The following is an 18,658-nucleotide window of genomic DNA, read 5'->3' as shown; positions in this document are numbered from 1 at the left end:
GGGGCAGAGCAAAACAACCACGATCAATAGCAGCGCCACTGGCAGCAAGCCTAGGATTAACAACATAGGCAGCAGCAGTTTAAAGCAGGTATGGTCGGCGTCTTACGCTGGTGTCGAGGTTTTCCAGCTGCTGGTCAATGGCACAGCGGTCATGCGCAGGCGGGTGGACTCGTACATCAATGCTACCCAGATACTCAAGTGTGCGCAATACGACAAGCCACATAGGACAAAGTTCCTCGAGAAAGAAGTGCATACGGGGACGCACGAGAAGGTGCAAGGCGGCTATGGAAAATATCAAGGTAAGAACAAAAAAGAGGCGATGGGAATAAAAAGACAATAAATAAAAAGACCAAAACAGCTGCTGTGGGTATTTTGGCAGCTGAAATGGCGAGCGAAAATCAAAATACAAGAAGCGACGGATTAAACAAGGGCTTTCTGGTGTTTCCCTACTGCTAGGCACTTGGGTTCCCTTGGACCGGGCGCAGGATCTGGCGCAGGAGCTGGGCGTATACGAGGCGCTGCGGTGCCTGTTCGAGTTCAACCCGGCGCCGGGCGAGAAGCCGCCGACGGCGCCGCGCAGCCTCGAGTCAATGTACAACAAGCGCAAGGCCGCAGAGGCCGCCGACGCGGCGGTGCCGAAGAGGCGCACGGGCAGCGGCACGGCGGCGGCCGAGGCTCCGCGGCAGCGGCAGGGCTCGGGGTCGCTGTCGTCGATCCTCAACACCACAGACCAGCCGCTGTGGCAGCCGCACTCGCCGGCCACGCCGCAGCGGCGCGCAGCCACGCACTACCCGACGCCGACGGACAGGCGGCCGCGGGCGTACGGCCAGGCGGCGACGCCGACAGACGGGCGGCACGCGCTGCGCGACATCACCAACGCGCACCGCGGCATCAGCACGCACTGCGACAAGCCGTCGCCGTCCGCAATGGCGGCGACGATGCTGAGCCCGACGGCGACCATGACGCCGCCGGCCTCGGCGCAGCGGGGCGCAGTGCCGTTCGGCGCGCAGCAGCCGCCCAACAGCGCGCCGGCGCGGCTGGACCACCCGGGCGCGGCGCAGCAGCAGGCGTTCATGCAGCTGGTGGCGTTTGTGTCGCGGCCGCGCGCCCAGCACCAGGCGCCGCCGGTCGACGTCGACGTGGCTCTGCGGCAGCGCGGCGGCGCGCTGGCCAACGCGCCGATCGCCGGCGACGGCAGCACGCTGCTGCACGCGGCGACGCTGAACGCGCACTGGGACGTCGTGCAGGCGCTGCTGGACAATGGCGCCGACTGCACGCGGCCGACGCAGGACGGGCTGACGCCGCTGATGCTGGCGGCCGGGTCGCTCGGCGCGTGGCGCCAGCGCGACGCGCATATTTTTGCGTGGCTGCTGGACGCCATGCCGGCGGCGCTGTGCTGCCGCGACGCGAATGGCCGCAGCGCGCTGCACTGGGCCGTGGCGTCGGTCGGCACCGAGTGGCCGCTGGCGTCGGCGCACTACGCGCAGCTGCTGGCCGAGCGGCTGGAGCGCATGCGCCGCCCCGACGCCGCGGCCTGGCGCGACTCCCGCGGCCGCACTGCTGCGGAGCTGGGCGGCCGCATGGGCAATGCGCCGGCGGCCGAGGCCCTGGCGAGCGGAATTCTGGCCGAGCGGGCCGCCGGCCATCACGTGCCGGCCGCGGACCGCTACGAGCATGCGGCCCTGCGGGCCGGCGAGCTTGTGCGCGCGGCGGCCGACGAGATGCGCCGCGTGCACCGCGTGCGCGGCGACGTGCTGGACGCGGACATGCGGCGGGCGGCGGCGCTGCTGCTGGAGTTGCGCGCCGAGCACGCGGACGCGGTGGTGCGCGCGCGCGACTACGGCCGCGTGGCGGGCGAGTGCGTGGCGGCGGCGCGGCGCGAGGCGGCGCTCAAGCGGAGGATCGAGGCCGCGGTCAACCTGCAGCAGGCGGCGCGCGCACTGGCTGCGGTGGAGGGCGCTGGCGGCGGGGTGGCCGATGGGGCCGAGCCGCCCGCATCTCCTGCGGGGGCCGCATCGCCCGCATCTCCTGCGGGGGCCGCATCGCCCGCATCTCCTGCGGGGCCCTCGTCGCCTGCGCTCATGCAGCGCGCGCTGGAGCTGCGCCGGGCGAATGCTGCGTACGAGGCCGAGTCGCGCAGGCTCGCGCGCGAGTACGCCGAGCTGGCGGCCGTTGTGCGGCCGTGGCCAGCGGCGGATGAGGGCGCGGGCGCAGGCTCAGGCGCAGGCTCAGGCGCAGGCTCAGGCGCAGGCTCAGGCGCAGGCTCAGGCGCAGGCTCAGGCGCAGTCCCAGACGCGGAGGCCGCCGATCTGCTGGCGATGCGCGCAGCGCTGCAGGGCGAGGAGGAGCGGCTGCACAAGATGGAGCGCGTTGTGGCCGCGGCCTGCGGTGACCTGTCGATGGAGAAGGTGCGCAATGTCGTTGGGCCTGTGCTGTCGGTGCTGAACAACGGCAATACTCTGTCTGCCGATTGAAGTCGCTTGTTTTCTCGCTTAGGCCTTTTTATGACTTGACATTATAAAACCCCCCTCACCCCTCTGCTTGCATGCTTTTCCTCTGCTTGCATGCTCTTCCTCTGCTTGCATGCTCTTCCTCTGCTTGCATGCTTTTCCTCTGCTTCCATACTTTTCCTCTGCGCCTTGCCACTACACTTTTCACATATGTGAGGTGGTATTGTAGACATGTCTATTTGTCTATTTGTCTATATGAGCCTTTATCTTTTCTTTTTCTTTTGGCTTGATATAGCCCTGCAGAAGTTTTACTTTATTTTATTTTATTTTTGCACTTGTATCCTGATACTAAGAAAATCTTTTTTCCTCCTCCCTCCTCTCTGCTTTTTTTTTACACGTTTACGCACTATTCTTTTTTACCTGCATGTTTATTGAGATAGACAGACAAAAAGATGAGCTCCCTTTTTCCCTCATCCCTAAAATAAAAATATAAAAAATATATTATGTGAACATTGTCGGGCTTTCCAACTGAATATATTTCCACTCCCCTTTTTCTTTTCTCCTTGAATGTTCTATCTCGTGTAAATTATTTTTTCTTTTCATTATCCCTTTTGCTTTTTTTCTTTTTTTGTCTAGTAATTTATTTATTTATAATAATTATATCGTTTCGCTTTGATTCGTTTTGTTTCGTCTCGTTCCATTTCGTTTCCCTTTTTTTTGCTGTCACAAAGGGAATAACCGAAAGAGGGAAGAATAAAATCTGTTTTTTTCTACCTAAAAAGGAGAGAGCGGGCTGATAGACCGTTTGGTTTTCAATCATATCCAACATCTTTTTTTTGTTTACGTTTTTACAATTATCATCAATTTATATTTTTTTGTTAGCCTCTATAAATCGACAACGACGCAGCTCCATTCTGTTCCATTCCGTTTCTTTCTTTCTATCTTTTCTTTTCTTTTCTTTTCTTTTTTTGTTATTACTCTATCAGAGAGGGGGGGGGAAACATTCTTACCCTGCTTCTTTTTTTTCTGATTTATTTCACTTTCTATTGTAACTGCTCAATTTCTTTCTTTATTTTTTCGCTTTCACACACACACACAATTTTTTACTTTTATTTTATTTAAAATTAAGCAGTACCATTCATCTCTTCCTTTTTCTTTTTCTTCCTTTAATTATCAATTTCTTCAATGTACTGCAAGCGTTGTGGTAGTATAGTCCACGACCAAGTGTCCAATTGCCAAAAATGCGGTGGACTACCGGTCGAATCTCTCACAGGCAGTGGCGGCAGCGGGTCCTCCGCCGACCGTAAAGACCCCTGGTCCTCCACCTACCTCCAGCGTCGCCTCAAGCCCACGACAACTGCACGCCCAGTGTCCACGTACAATCCACCGATGGAGATCCGCCCACTGGGCTCGCCCAAATACACAGACGCTGCTGGAGCTTCGCGGCCAGTGCGGGATGCCACCGCGGGGACGCGTCCTTCGTCCATGTATGTTGGTTCATCCTCGGCTGCCAGCGTGCTGGACTCCCAGGTGCAGTCGGCGATTCAGCGGTCGGTCGCTACACAGCGGGCTGGACAGTCTCCGCCCCAGCAACAGCAGCAGTCACAGCTTCAGCAGTCTCAACCCCAGCTGCATCGGCAGGCTGAGGAGGTGAATCCCCAGACTAGGCAGCTGCGGTCCAAGTGGTCGCAGTATTTCACCAGCACGGCGTCGCCGCAAGTTCAGTTGGCGGCTGGACGCGGGCGTAGCGAGTCTTTGAGCACTACTTTGATGAATAAACCTGTGGCAGCGGCGAGTGCAACGTCGGTTGGGCTTCAGGGTGCGCGTATTCCGGCGAAACATTCTGACCTTGTGGCCCGGCCCTTTGCGGCTGTGCAGCGGCCGCTGACAAGTGACGGCAGCGGGTCTGCTGCTGCTGCTGCTGCTGCCATTGCTGCTGCTTCTTCTTCTTCTGCTGCTACTGCTGTCAGGTCGTCGTCGGCTACTGTGAGCCAGCCAGCGACGGCAACAGCAGCTGCCCAGAACCGCGCATCTCCGTTGTCCCTGGCAAAATCGCTGGCGGCTGATCCGCGCAATGTAATTTCGTCCTTTGATCAGCGCAAACCCTTGTCCAGTCCAATCAGCATGGCGATGCGGTCTCGGTCAGCTACTCTCCCCGACCTACACTCCGGGGATTCCCGGCCCTGCACCACCTGTGGCTTACTTCTGCGTGCCGAAGAGCAGCGCCAATTTGCGTCCAAGCAAGGGGTAGTTTATTGCACAGACTGCTATCACTCGAGTTATAGCCGAGGCCACTGTACCGGATGCAATAAGATAGTGCTGACCCATGGAAGGCCTTGGGTACAGCACGGGGAGAAAGTTTGGCATAAGCTTTGTATTAAATGCAGGACTTGTGCGAAGCTATTGGTTGCGCCGTTGGTGGATTTGGAGGGGATGCCGACGTGTGAACCGTGCTTTATGCGCTGTTACCCGAGGGAATTGCTCAGGCCGATGCCTAAGGAATCAACCCCGGCTGCACCGGTGCCGCAACCGGTTGTGGCGGCGGCGGCGGCGGCAAAGGGAGTGACGTCGGCTGCGAAGGCGATGACGTCGGCTGCGGTTTCTTCGCAGCGCACGATGCTGCCAGTCGTGGCACCGTTGGTTTGGGGGGGAGGAGCCACTGCTGCCACTTCTGCTGCTGGTGTTCCTTCTTCTTTTCCTGCGCGACAGACAGTAGATATCAAGGAGCTGGAGCGTGGGTCGAAACGGGCCGTGGCGGCAGCAGCGGCAGCGACCGTGGCGGCGTCTATCCCTACCCCGGTGATTTCCGAGTACGACGGTGGAGCAACCAGCGCCTCTAATTCGCCGGAGCTGCAGGATACGCGACAGAGCAAGTTTGTTCGGGCAATGGATGCCATGCGGATTATGTCGCCGGTGGAAGTGGCAGAAAAGGAAGGGTTGCCCCGCCCACGCGTAATTGTGGATCCCGAATTTGGCTTGCTTGCACGTGTGGAGTCTCAGCCTGTGCCGGCGCAGGATGTGCGCAGGCCCAGTGTTTCTGGCTCTGGACCTGGCTCGGGTAATGTGCTTGGTCATGTGCGGTCGTCGTCGGCGAAAGTCGATGCGATCAAGTCGATGCTGAATCAGTCGGTGTCTCCGATAGATACTTCGGTGGCGGCGCTTTATCGTCCGCCGCTGTCGCCGTCGCTGAAGAACCCGAATTCGCCGACGGCGCGGGCAGGATCGTCTAGGTCAGTGAGCTTTAGGTTTGACCAGACAATGGAGTCTGATGCTAGCGATGAGTACGATGAGGAGCCGGTGGCTCCGCCGCGTCCTAAGGTGCACGAACCTGCCCAGCACCAGCAGCAGCAGTCTGAACAGGATGATGAGGATGAGGATGAGCCAAAATCTCTAGCCGATTATGTGCTTAGCAAGGCGTCCAGTAACAAATCCAAGGCGAGGCTTCCGTCGGTTGCCGATGCGATTAAAAAGTTCAGCTCGCCTGCAATGACCCCTGCATCGGCGCAGCGTGGGGACCCATTGGATCGGTCGCAGATCCCGGAGCTCAAGGACCTTATCCGTACACATCAGCGGGAGCCGCCACAGGAGCCGACAATTCCGGCGCTGGATAAGCACAGTCGGATTCTTAAGTCGCGGCCGCGCAACAACAATCGCCGGCAACCGACGGGATCGCCTCAACAACAACAGCAGCAGCTGGTGCCGCAGATGGACACCCTGCCTTCCCCAACCTCCACTGTGGGACCTAATCAGTGTGCCCGGTGTGCGCGCGCAATCGAGGATACGTGGTTTAGACTTTCGGATGGCCGCCAGGTGCATGTTGAGTGCTTTACGTGCCAGGGGTGCGATAAGCTGATTGATGATGGTGTGTATGTGCTAGAGAATAACGTTGAGTTCCACCCACCTTGTGTACCACCGACGCCGCCGGTCGTTTCTGTGTCGCCAATACCATCATCGGTTCATCAACAGCAGCAGCAGCAGCAGCAGCAGGGTTCGTCTTTGGGTCGTCCGATGGGACCAAGAGAGCCGCGTCGCGAGGAAATGTGCGATAGGTGCCATGATCATCTCGTGGGCCCGCGGTTCCAGTTAACTAATGGCAAGCAGTATCATCCGGAGTGTTTCGCGTGTGCCGGATGTGGGCAGAGATTTGACGAAGGATCCTATGTCTGTTTCGAGGGTCAGGAGTATCACCATCAGTGTGTGGAGAAATTCGCAATGGCCCAAAAACAAGAGGAAGATGCTGCAAACAGAGGGGCAGGAGCAGCAGCAGGAGCAGCAAACGGTCTTAATGGTGGTGATCAGGATGCTGGAGGGTTTATTTGTGCGCAATGTGATGGGAACATTGAGGGTGTGTTTTTGAGGCATAATGAGGCTGTGTTCCATCCTGAGTGTTTCTGTTGCTGTGATTGTCAACAGGCTATTACCCCCGGGATGCCGTTTGGAGAAGTTGAAGGGTGTCCTTGTTGTGAGGGGTGTTTGGAGCAGAGAGCCGCTAGTGTTGCCCAGCAGCAGATGCAGAGGCAAAGGCAGCAGCAGATGCAGATGCAGAATAATTGGGCGAATAGCAGGCAACAGCAACAACCTACTAAATCCGGATACTAACTGAAATGTGTCATCTTTTTTTAATTTTTCTTCCTATCTATATTCAAATATATGTATCATTTTTATCAAATATAATTTTATCATTAATTCAATTGCTTTCACATATATTTTCATGTTGAATAATAATAGTAATTTATTATTTATGTAATGATTTTAAGCGGCTTACTATATTCTTATATAACGCCGTTCATCATTTCTACCTGTCAATTCTGCCGCGCGCGCTGCATCTTGATGCCGGTCGCTATGTCTACCAGGCACCCATGCCCGACAAAAACAGCAAAGAAAGTGCCACTATCTGCTATGTATAGTGCGGCCAGTCGGGTGATACGTATGAGACTGCAGTTCTAGACCTGCTTGACAAGCTTGTGTCGAAGCCATTCTTTGACCAGCTGCGGACTAAGGAGCAGCTGGGCTACCGGGTTCACGCAAATATAAAAACCTACGGCAAGAGCAGCGGGCTGCAGTTCTACATTCAGGGCGAAAGCAATCCCACTTATGCCACAATGCGCATAGATGCGTTTGTGCATGATTTCCGCCAGTACCTGCTTGATTTTGACGCTGCCAAGCTGGCCACACAAATCAAATCGATTGTCGATCAAGCCCGCGAAAGGGTCAAGAACATATCGCAAGAGACTGCCAGATATTGGTCACAGATTGATAGCGAAAAATACGACTTTGGAAGTGTCGAAAGAGGCGCTGAACAGATAAGCAGGCTGACTAGAGACGACTTGATCGCGTTCTGGGACAAGTATATCAATCCACAAACCGCGCCTCACTACACACGTGTCGACAATCAGGTGTGGTCGTCTGCAACTGCACAACCATCCGCTGAACAGTTTGGGGCGCACACTAGCGGTACCATTGCGTTGCACGGATGCCTCCACAAAGAAGGGCTGCCTGAGTTGTCACTTGCCAAGATTCAAAGCATGGTTTCAAATATTGCTGCTGCCAATTTCAGTGCTAACGACGAAGAGCCTTACTGAGCAGACTCGGAGACATGTTGGGATGCACACAGCACGTTGGCCGCATCTTTGCGCCAGGAACACAGGCAAGGAATGCTCTGCAAATGGCCATTGACAGCTCGAGAGTTTCTTTTAACCATGCAGTTGCCAGCGGCAAGGATTTCACCAAAATCGGCATGCACCAGTCGCCCGACGGCGTGTGGCTCATCACTGACATTGAAAAGTTCAAGGCCACTCAAATGCTCCACGGCTCGAGCATCCCCTATGCTGTGCTGTTCCCAAGTATAACTACTAAACGCATTGTCCCTAACGCTCTTTCTTTTACAAGTTGATGGATACACTTTTATACCTTTATTTGCGTGAACAAGACATGTTTAATTTTATTTTGTGGCTGATTGGAAAACAAGATAACCACCCGAGTTTTTTTAAATGGTGTTTTAATGTCCTAATAGTAAGTTGTAAATCGAACTAGAACTCAAAGCAACAAAATATAAATATAAATATAAAAAGCACACCCAAATTGCTAAACATTATTCCAAGGTCACCCATGTGGACTGCACTATTCCCCATTAATACACATATTCATTTTACATAGAAATCAAATTAACCAAAAAGTGGCATCACTGGAATTGACAAACACATTGCTTTATTAGGCATGACTGGTGCTCTTATTTCTCGACATTAGCGTGGGGGAAATTATCTGGTGTTTACTTTGGCCACAGCATTGAGAATCCTTTTATTTACTTTTTACTTTTTATAAAAGGACATCATGGGTAGTAGCTGCTTTGAATGTTTTTAAGCCCTAGAAATTTGCTATTTAAAATGAATCTTTGCTTGGCTGTAACCGCAGCTTTGCTGCTGGATAATAAAATAAACCTGCATGTCCTTTCAAGTGCATTTATTTTCTTGTTTTTTATTTATTTCGTTCATTACGATTTTTTTATTTTACACTTGAACACACAACTATATTATAGCCGAGCCAAATAATTGTTTGTTTTGAGGCATGGCCGTAAGCAGCTACAACGAGCACACACCCGGGTTTTACCACTTTTGTAAACACCATTTTGTTTCAGAAAGGCCCTACAAATACAGACATGTTCGCTTTTACGCGGGCGAAGACCGCTATCACAGTATCTTTTTTGATAGGTCCCACACCAATCTTTTTGTAAGCACTATATTCTGGGCTCATTTCGATACCAAAAAAACACATCGTCTGTGCTACAAAGACAACGAAAAATGGCATGTTTGCAACGAAAATGAGCAGTTTCACAGCCGCCTAGTTGAAAACTATAGCTTCTTAACTGAAAACCAGCTTGAACTTGCCAATAGTGGATTTGAGGATTGGGATCCACGCCAGCGAATGATCGACCACTCAGAAGCACTGCGCACAGCAAGAGCAGAAGCGTACCACAAAGTGAACACACACCCAATCAGAAAGCAAGGAGTGCCTCGTAATTTCAACTTGGACGACATTCAAGGATTAATTAAAGGCGATGTTGAGCTATAGTTTAGTAATTTTCAGATTACTATTTTACGTATAAATAAAAGCATGTATACTCAAGTTGTTAAAAATGACTATTGTTTCCCTCCCCCATCATTTATAACAAATGTTGCTTGTAGGCGTTTTTTTGGAATGGCGACTTCACTTTATTGTGTAATTTATCTCATCACCTTTGGCAAGTAGACCCAGATCTGGATTGTTCCTGTTAGCGCCTCCTCCTAAACAGCTTTTACAATTTACGTCAACTACGCTCAAATATCATCTGACATTTGTCTAAACAAAGTATTGTTCTTGTGTCTGCTCAGGCTTTGCAAAAGGAGGCGACGGGAAGCGCTTGGAGTACATTTAGCTATTTAATTTACATCCCAAAGAATCAAACCAAATTTTTAAGGCAAAAAATTGGTCTTTCCAAAAAATGCTGCGGCCAATAAAAAATAAACCGAGCGTTCATTATATATAAAATTTGTTTATTCCAGCACAGAGCTCTCTCATTTTTTTCTTCATCTGCAATTTTATTATATAGTATTATAAACGATGGAGCTTCAAAAGCGTTACATAACGGACATGTATGCGTGTGGTGATGTTGAGGATAGGCCTGGGTTTTACCACTTGTATTCTGATAAAAATTACTCAAACAACATCAACAATAAGATATTCAGTTCTGTTGGCGTTAATGCAGGTACTCGCCACGCATGCAGGTTTTATTATGTCAAGGACCGCAACTGCCTCAACTTAAACAAAGGATTTTGGGCGTATAAAAGGGGCAACAGAGACTATCGTTTGTGCTACAACGATGGGGACAAATGGCACATTTGCAACAATCAAGATAGGCTTCACGAACACCATTGAAAGCTATAGCTTTATGACCAAAAAGCAGGTCAATGATGCCAATAATGGTACGAGTAGATGGATGGTTAAACAGCGAATGACAGAGCGTTCAGAAGCGTTGCACATAACAAGAGCAGAGGAATACAGCAAGTCAACAAACACCCAATTAGAAAGCAGAAGGCGCCTTGCAAGTTTAGTTTAATTGATGTACAAGGATTGCTTGACGGCGATGTTGAGTATTAGTATTAGTATTAGTTCAAGATGTTTTAAAAATCATTTTAAATTAACTTTTAAAAAATAGCTATTTTAAAACATGTAAACCAATTCGTGTTGTTACACCTTGGGTTCTTTCATTTCCGCAGACCACCCAGTCAAATACATAACATTGCTATCAGAAAGGTGAACACGTTAGTTTGTTATTTCTGGCTGCACTCAGCTCCAGCATACAAACAGCAACAATTCAGGCCATTCAGTCGGCTGGTTGGGTGATATTAACATTCACACATTCATTGTAGCATTGACAAACAGTACTAGCATTGTCTTTTTGCGTGGTCTAAATATTTTTACACGCAAATATCAATGCCAATTACATTATTATTGATTTATTTTAATATTGAGGCTGGCAGATAATTACTTGTCTGGTTGATTGTATTGCACGCAGTGAGCTGGCAATCTCAAAAACTAAAAGCTGAAATTGGATTTCTGCAAAACAATTGTTGGCAACATTTTCTGTTTTATTCATATTGAAAAAGCAAGCAAACAGAAAAAGTGTACTACACATATGCCAGTGTTACATGGCCTGCATGCCAGCGCTAGCACCAGACTGGGGGCTGGTTGTGCTGGTCATTGAAAATCCGCCGAGATTAAATACCGGGTGGCTTGCAGCGCTTCTGATTGCGCGGAACAGGCTTTGCACCGCGCCGAGCTTTGTGCGCACAACATTGGCTGGAACAGAGGACATCTGGATGCCAAACTGGCAGCTGTCGGTCGACGCAACCTGGTCGGGGCCAGCAGCGGTAATCGAGTCCACAGCGCACACGGGCAGGTAGTAAGCGCCGTTGCTCGTCTGCATGACGTTGAGCGTCAGGTGCGTGAACTTGTTGATTGCCGGGTCAAACACAGTGGTGAGCATCACCGGGGACGTGGTCTCGACATTGGATATGCGGGACATGTCGAGGAACGAGACCATGCGCGCCAAGTGGCTGTTGACGTTGGCCAGCGGCGAGAAAGACGGGGGAGCCATGCTGCCAGTGTCAATACCGCCAGGAGCATAGTTAACCCGACGGGAGTGGTAGTCGAGGTGGTCGAGGTCAAGGTGTCTTGGGCGGCAACAGTAGTGGCAGCGGCGGCGACAATGCAAGCGGCAAAGGCAATGTTAATCTGCATGGTTGGAAATACGTAAAATGTTGCTAGGTAGAAAAAGGCAGGCGAGTGCTCGTGCTGAATACATTGCTTAATTTGGGCAGGGCGTTGTGCTTCTTTTATACCCTTTTGATTGTACAACGCAAGCACACATTTCTATTTTTGGGATGATTCGAATATTTTACGCATCATTTTTAGTAAAAATAAAAGATGTATCTAGCCCACCAACTGTGAAAGACGTCTTTTTTACTAGAGCACTTGCAGCGATATCTTTTATTATTCAAAGATTGTAATGACTGTATAAAACAAACGTTATAATTGTAATTTTATAAACACATGGCATCATGTAAATATAAAATTAAACAGTGACAATGAATGATTTTTATGAATGATTTTTATTCAATGCCTAATACTTTTAGAAGAGGTTGGGACATATATTTTATGCCTAATTCTATATAATTTTGTAAAGTCCCATTTTAAGAAAATGTTGGAAATATAAATTTGATTCTTTAATGTATATGCAAATCAGCTCGAATAATTTTCTGTTAGTTATCAATCCATCATACAGGTAATATAAAAAGTATTATAATTACCATGGCATTGTAGTGTGACGTTTTCCACAAGCGATATTTTACAAACTTTTTTCGAAATTTGAACGCTACACTGTTGCATCATAGGGCCAGCATTCGACAAAAACAGTATGGATGTCAACAACGACAAACACAATATTGTCGCATTTGTGATGTGTTATTTACAATTGATTGTGAATGATACTTATCACAAAGAACATCAGCTCGCGACAGCATTGGTGATATACGGTGCAGCGTTCGCTATTGAAATAATTGTAATTGTATCCCCGTTTGCAACCATTGTCACAATAGCGTGTATGTTTCAACCAAAGAAAATAGGAATACCAGGTTGGCGTTTTATTTACCACAATGGTCCCCAGCAAGCGCGGACAATGTAATAGTTTTAATAGGGTTTAGTTGTATTTAAAAAGGAGAAATGACGCGAAAAACAATCCACCATGCTCTTGTGAATAAATAGCCTTTAATTTTTTATAATATTATATACTTAATTATTACTCACACTCAACAACACAGAAAAATTGCTCTTCAATACCAATACCAAACTTTTAATAATAACATGCTGGTCATAAAGGGTGTCGGTAATACGCAATATAGAAGTGAAAGCTTTGAGTATTCGTTTGATTTTGTTCCAGACTTGCGGTACCTAGCCTATTTGGTTAAAACCTTAAAGAAAATATTATTAACTACTTTGTCTATTCGATCGAGTGCACAGACCAGTTTTACGCACAGTACGAGCGAGAAATCGATATGCTGACGACTTGGATACTGAATAAGCATGTTCGCATTTAGCCTGGTTGCTTACCACCGCTGTTCAAGTGCTTGCTGGCTAACAATATAATCTGAACAAAAAGTTAACAATCTAGCTTAGCGTGCAACAAATATACACTTTTTTTCTAAAATAAATAACATCACATATTTTTGTATTTGCATCATGTGCGATATGCCAAAGTAAAATATCGACTCGGCTCAATCAAAGTGAGTCGACGATAATCAGGCTGATCCGCTCGAATTTTGGGCTGCAATGTAAAAAAAAGTGAGATATCGAATTTGGCACCACAACCTTTCAAATTTGTCTATTTCTAAAAGACCGAAAAGACTGGGTTCACAATTGAAAGTGCTTTCTTTATCTGCGTTCAATTTGAATTTATCCATAGTATTTCGCTTTTTATTTGGATTTCACAGAAATCATACTTTGCCTCTAATTCTCCTGTTGTGAACTCTGGACCCAAGCATACGCAGGAGTAGCAGCAGCAACACACGCACACAGTCACATACACATAGACGTAGATAACAGAGCAGAAACATGGAGAGTGCGTTTGCGCGACTTTACCGCACATCAAAGCTGGCGAGCTACGATCGCGAGATCAAGCAGGTGTACGCAACATACGCTGAGGCGGCGGTCAAAGGTGACTGGGGTCTGAAGCGCAAGATGCCGCCCAAGATATCCACACGACTAATGACGATCGGTTCGCTGGATACGAAGGAGCAGATCACGCAGTTTGAGAGCGCAAACCAGCAGTTCATGATGGTCAACGCGTGGAAGGAGAACTTCCCCGAGTCGCAGTCGCCGGAACACAACAAGAACAGCATTATTGGTCGGTATACCACTGGGCAGGACCAGGCCGCCGAGGAGAATGTGAAGCCCACAGGGCCACAGGTGAACCTTGCGCTTATGACTCGCGCCGAGTGGCAGCAATTTTTGGCTGAGGCGCGGTCGCGGCGCGGTGAGTGGAAGGAGAGCCTTATGGAGGGCCGGTTTGCGCCCGAGGAGACTCTGGCCTTTATGAATGCCACCAATATGCGCGACTCGCAGGACGATGGGATCCGCAGATTGCCCACGTACCACGACTACGTGCCAGCCAGCGAGGAGCTTCAGGTGCAGGGCCGCGTTCTCAACCGTGCTGCCGCCGGATACGCTGTCGCGGTGCAGGGCATTATTGCGTACTTGCCTCTGCAGAACCATTCGTCCGATGGTGGATATCAGACCAGGGATGTCAAGACGTTCTATGTGCATAGCGCAAAGTTCGACACCCAGGGCAGGCCCGATGTTATTCTTGGTATCAGGCCGCGTGGCGCTCGCGAGTCCTCTATCGCGTTTGACTCTGGATCCAGGAGCTCGTTCGCCTTTAACAAGGGCCGCGGTGGGAGTAGCAAATACCAGAACGCGCACCTCGAGCGCATCAAGGATATCTTGAAGCTGAACACGGCCCTCAAGGGCAACGACAGCAGTGAGACCACCAGCAAGGATGAGTTTGCCAATGCCCTGGACCACATCACCAAGGGTGGCAACAACAAGGATGGAAAGTGGTAGATTGACGGAGATAATTTGTTTGTTTTATTCAAACAGTTCAGCGTTTATTTACTTTATGAAAAAAATTGACCCTACCAAAAAAAAAATATTTTTATATTTTTATTACAAGTTTGCTTCGTACTGTCGGACCCGAAACATTTGAAGAGTTAGAGCTCAACCCTAGTGTTGGGTGACGAGTCCCAGCCGATGCGTGCCTTTTGCATGGCGTCGACAACGGATGGCTGTGCGGCCAGCGACTTGGCGATAATGCCGAGGTCAGGGGTCATTGGAAGCGGGCTGAAAAGTTCTACATCGGTGTCTGTGTACTCTGGGCGGTACGTCGTCTCCATTGTCAGTGTGAATGGCGGTGGCGCTGCTTTTGACGGCTGCTGCCCTGGTTGGTGCTGTGGCTGTTGCGCGCCAGCAAAGGCAATGACAGAGATGACAAAGACGGCGATAGCGAGCTGGCTGACGGTGTGCATGGTTTTGAGATGTGGAAAGCTACAAGGTTAATAAACATCAGATGAAATACAGAACCTTCAACCGCCACTCTATATATATGTATACAATTTTTGTGTTTATGTCACATGTATATGAGCAAACACAGCATATATTGCACTACACTTTTTTCTTGTTTAAAACTGCCTGATTCGATCGCTTGGCGGTGATCGATGTCAGTGCTGTGCATTCAAAATTATAAAAAGGCAGGGCGAGGGGATTGCGGAATACCAAAACCGATGGGAGATTGAACGGCAGCAGCTCATTTTCAGCAACAGCAAACGTGTTCGCAGCCTTGTTTTTTTATATTCACGCTTTGTTTATTTTAATTCTCATTTATCAAATCAACCCTCCCTAACTTTTTATTTACATCATTTATATTTACTTTTTGTTATTTCCAATTCAAATGTCGGCCAAAAACAGCATCGAGCTCGATAATAAAAAGAAGGCGCGCGACGATGCGCTGCAATTTCTCGAAACTCTGGACATTGCTGATGACGCCGAGGAGGCCCAGGACACAAAGGCAGTCAATTCAAAGGACACTGAGGAAAACAGCAAGTCCCAAGCGACTGTGGAGCACCTGCAAAGAGTGGCTCGGGCGACGAGGACAAGAAGGACCCCAAGAGCATGCTCAAGTTCATCGACGACCTGACAGAGTCAGCCAAGCGCAGCTCCTCTACCAGCCCGGCGTCAGCCAACGAGCCAGCAAGCGAGCCCGTCAGCGCAACACAAAACACTGGCTCATGGTCATGGGGTGGAATTTGGGGCCAGGCAACGGCACTGGTTGAGCAGAACGCGCAGCTCAAGTCGGGTCTGGGCAAGCTGAAGGAGTCGATCGAGCAGGTGCGCAATACTGAGACCTCCAAGGCGCTTGAGACGCGGGTCAAGACGCTGGTTAACCAGGAGAATATCAGTAAGCTGGGGGGCGGGCTCAAGCGGTCACTCGACACTGTCATCGACACTATTGCGCCGCCAATCGAGGAGCACGAGATATTCAGAGTGCGCTTGATCAATAATATCCAGGACGATCAGCTGGAGAGCGTTGTTTACCGCACAATGGACGCTGTGTTTGACTTCCACGGGTTTGGCGAAATCACCGTCAAGTCGGCCGCCAAGGAGCTCGCTGAGGCCCCCGAGATGCAAACAAAGCGCGGCGATACATTTACGCTGCCCAAGGGATTTGACGGCGGATACGGCGCTGCGGTCACTTCCATCCAGTACGTGCAGCACACTGCCAAGACCCAAGCATTGACTAGGGAAGCGGCTGAGAAAGAGCATTCTAGGCAGGAGATGCGGCCGGAGAGCCCAATGTTTTTCCGTGCACAGAAGACCGAATTACTGCTAGCCATCCAGCCGTTCTCAGTCATGCCCATTGAGGATCAAGGCTTCCTCAGCCTGTGCGTTGTTCTGCGTGATCCGGCGCGCGACCTGACGCTGCGCACATTCTCACAGATGCTGCCCCTGAACTGCTGGGCCCAGCCGCGCGACCAGATTGTCGACATTGATATCGATGGCGCTCTCGGCAGCACCGTCAACATGAAGTCGGACAGCGTCGTCCAGCGCCGGCAGGAGATGAACGAAGGGTGCCTGTACGAGTCTGTGATGCTGGCAGTGAAGACTCTGTCCAACGAGTATCTGACCACTCGGCCGTCACTCCCAGCGTCGACGTCAGCGGCAGATTTGCCAGTGTCTGCCACGAGCATTTAAGCAATGCGTATCCGATTTTTTAGTTCTAACCGTATTTTCTCATTTGAAGCGCCACAATCAAGCATATCAGCTCATCTTCATTCATCCATCCGTTCATACATACACTTGTAAGGTATTACAGTGCACCGCCATTTACAAACAGTAAAAAAGAAAAGGTTGACAATGACGTGTGATATGGCAAGTATTTTTCGGAATATAAACAATGCCCATGTTTCTTACGTACTGTCGTAACCCCCGCTGCTCAATTTCCACTTGTGATCAGCACTAACATTCAACGCCACGTATCTCATTGTTACAAGATGGCTTCACAACCAGCGGAGAATAATAATGTCATTGGAGGCATCCATGTTGCAACTTGAATTGCTGTTGTGATTCATAGTCGGAAATTTTAGGACAACGAAAACAAAGCTCAGGTGTTTCTGGTGGAAAAAAGTTTTCTGCAGTTTCTAGCTTGCATTTCGGAACCGTGTAAATAGACAACTTGTTTTTTGTTTTTTGGGATCGCACATATTTTTAGGCCTTGTCCCGATATTTATTATTTATGTTTTTGATTTGATTTGCTTTGGTACGCGACCAAAATGGCAGAAAGGTGAATTCTTGGCACTTCCACGACTTCCGTTCTATCGATCGGCACACATATCCTTTTATTTCTCTGTGTCGCTGGGTGGCAAAACCGGATGTGCAAAATGTTTCATTGGGAAAAAAGTGGAGAGAGAAGGATGGGAACAAGAGGCGTCCGAGCGCACTGGGGGTGGGAACAAACGAATAAAAAACAAAGGTACATAAAATATACAACGAACAAGGGGGCTATTTTGCCACTGTAAGCACACCTGCATTCTTCTGGAATTCTCATGGCAAATGACCATGACCATACGCCTAAAGTGCAACCTCAAGCTTCCGAAAAAGTGAAAAATAAACAAATAAATAAAAATGGATTTGCACGCGACCCCGACAGGAAATGTTAGAGGGGCCAGAATGTTTCCGAATATGTCCCTTCATAAGTGCAAAAACACAAAGGATGTATGATGCAAATACATCATTGAGACAAGAGAAAAGAAAAAATTTATCGCTCGCCCCCCCCCCCAAAAAAAATGAAGAAATTCTAAATGCCAGTCGGCACACAGCCTGTATGCGCCCATGTCTCAAGGGATATAAAAGCAATTGTTGCTTCGAAGGCAATTTCTCCTCTCCTTCTTTTTCCCCTTTCTCATCTTTTTTATACATTTGCGTTTTCATACTTGCGCATACGCTAGCCAAAAAAGAAACCAACTGCCAGCCCTAACTTAACCAGGCCTGCAAATACGCACCAGCTAACTGCTGTAAGTTACATCACCGACCCAACGCAGCACATGCTGCCTTGAACACAACAAATCATACGCGTAAAATGATTTATCGCGACGCGTCTGCTAACTTTATATTTTGATCTGTTTTGCTTTATTATGTTCTGTTTTGCCTGTGTGTAGTAAAACAACATTTCTTCTGCGAGTTCTCATTGCTTGAAACTGATGGTAAACCCCGATCAACATGGAAGTCCCTATAGCGAACAAGATGTGAACTACCACTCACCCGGCTCATTGCCCACCACCACCACCGCGTCGGCCTCGGCCATCGCCTCCGCCCCGAGCGCCGCCTCCGCCGACGCAGCCGTTCCCGCCGATGCTGGCGCGCCCCTGGCCAGCACTGGCACCAACTCTAGTAGCGACAGCAGAAGTCTCAGCCACTTTGCTGACGAAAAGCCCGCTGCCAAGAGAACTGCTGTCATTGACGTCAATGACGAAATTGCTACTGGCGACTCTGCGCAGGCGCCAGTGCTGGGTCCCGGCGCAGCGCTTCCTTTCATTGACGGAAAGGAGTCCGTCGAGTTCCAGGTC

The 18,658-nt window shown here is 49.7% G+C and overlaps 8 protein-coding genes across 8 annotated transcripts; 6 read left to right on the top strand and 2 right to left on the bottom strand.

Annotated features, from left to right (window-relative positions):
• Positions 1-88: 88 nt before the first annotated feature.
• On the top strand, positions 89-509 carry BX661DRAFT_128831 (transcription regulator HTH, apses-type DNA-binding domain-containing protein; the record flags this gene model as incomplete). Its single annotated transcript, XM_051532521.1, has 2 exons — positions 89-299; positions 457-509. Coding segments are annotated over 2 exons (264 nt in total), but the record flags the coding sequence as incomplete, so codon positions are not given.
• BX661DRAFT_52533 (uncharacterized protein) lies at positions 428-2,578 on the top strand. The gene has a single exon (XM_051539226.1). It carries the CDS (start codon positions 591-593, stop codon positions 2,472-2,474), a length of 1,884 nt encoding a protein of 627 aa, XP_051394786.1. The 5' UTR covers positions 428-590; the 3' UTR covers positions 2,475-2,578.
• On the top strand, positions 2,535-2,848 carry BX661DRAFT_177137 (uncharacterized protein). The gene has a single exon (XM_051534569.1). The coding sequence runs from the start codon at positions 2,546-2,548 to the stop codon at positions 2,738-2,740; it is 195 nt and encodes a 64-aa protein (XP_051394785.1). The 5' UTR covers positions 2,535-2,545; the 3' UTR covers positions 2,741-2,848.
• A 1,511-nt stretch (positions 2,849-4,359) lies between these two features.
• On the top strand, positions 4,360-7,119 carry BX661DRAFT_177133 (uncharacterized protein). The gene has a single exon (XM_051534568.1). The coding sequence runs from the start codon at positions 4,575-4,577 to the stop codon at positions 7,047-7,049; it is 2,475 nt and encodes an 824-aa protein (XP_051394784.1). The 5' UTR covers positions 4,360-4,574; the 3' UTR covers positions 7,050-7,119.
• A 4,011-nt stretch (positions 7,120-11,130) lies between these two features.
• On the bottom strand, positions 11,131-11,583 carry BX661DRAFT_168741 (uncharacterized protein; the record flags this gene model as incomplete). Its single annotated transcript, XM_051533457.1, has 1 exon — positions 11,131-11,583. One exon carries the CDS (start codon positions 11,581-11,583, stop codon positions 11,131-11,133), a length of 453 nt encoding a protein of 150 aa, XP_051394783.1.
• Positions 11,584-13,371: 1,788 nt separating this feature from the next.
• BX661DRAFT_177127 (mitochondrial ribosomal protein subunit-domain-containing protein) lies at positions 13,372-14,694 on the top strand. The gene has a single exon (XM_051534567.1). It carries the CDS (start codon positions 13,596-13,598, stop codon positions 14,601-14,603), a length of 1,008 nt encoding a protein of 335 aa, XP_051394782.1. The 5' UTR covers positions 13,372-13,595; the 3' UTR covers positions 14,604-14,694.
• Positions 14,695-15,112, bottom strand: BX661DRAFT_177126 (uncharacterized protein). The gene has a single exon (XM_051534566.1). It carries the CDS (start codon positions 15,062-15,064, stop codon positions 14,750-14,752), a length of 315 nt encoding a protein of 104 aa, XP_051394781.1. The 5' UTR covers positions 15,065-15,112; the 3' UTR covers positions 14,695-14,749.
• A 374-nt stretch (positions 15,113-15,486) lies between these two features.
• On the top strand, positions 15,487-16,787 carry BX661DRAFT_168738 (maintenance of telomere capping protein 1; the record flags this gene model as incomplete). Its single annotated transcript, XM_051533456.1, has 2 exons — positions 15,487-15,606; positions 15,636-16,787. 2 exons carry the CDS (start codon positions 15,487-15,489, stop codon positions 16,785-16,787), a joined length of 1,272 nt encoding a protein of 423 aa, XP_051394780.1.
• Between the last annotated feature and the right edge of the window lie 1,871 nt (positions 16,788-18,658).

This window comes from Kickxella alabastrina (assembly GCF_025024165.1).
Source record: "Kickxella alabastrina strain RSA 675 chromosome Unknown BX661scaffold_2, whole genome shotgun sequence".
In the NCBI taxonomy this organism is placed as follows: Eukaryota; Fungi; Kickxellomycota; class Kickxellomycetes; order Kickxellales; family Kickxellaceae; genus Kickxella; species Kickxella alabastrina.
This window is presented reverse-complemented; position numbering and strand designations above follow the sequence as displayed.

What these genes read in the sequence shown, in the direction of transcription:
- BX661DRAFT_177126 (XM_051534566.1), bottom strand. Translation starts at nt 15,064, where the DNA reads ATGCACACCGTCAGCCAGCTCGCTATCGCCGTCTTTGTCATCTCTGTC.
- BX661DRAFT_177127 (XM_051534567.1), top strand. Translation starts at nt 13,596, where the DNA reads ATGGAGAGTGCGTTTGCGCGACTTTACCGCACATCAAAGCTGGCGAGC.
- BX661DRAFT_177137 (XM_051534569.1), top strand. Translation starts at nt 2,546, where the DNA reads ATGCTTTTCCTCTGCTTGCATGCTCTTCCTCTGCTTGCATGCTCTTCC.
- BX661DRAFT_177133 (XM_051534568.1), top strand. Translation starts at nt 4,575, where the DNA reads ATGGCGATGCGGTCTCGGTCAGCTACTCTCCCCGACCTACACTCCGGG.
- BX661DRAFT_52533 (XM_051539226.1), top strand. Translation starts at nt 591, where the DNA reads ATGTACAACAAGCGCAAGGCCGCAGAGGCCGCCGACGCGGCGGTGCCG.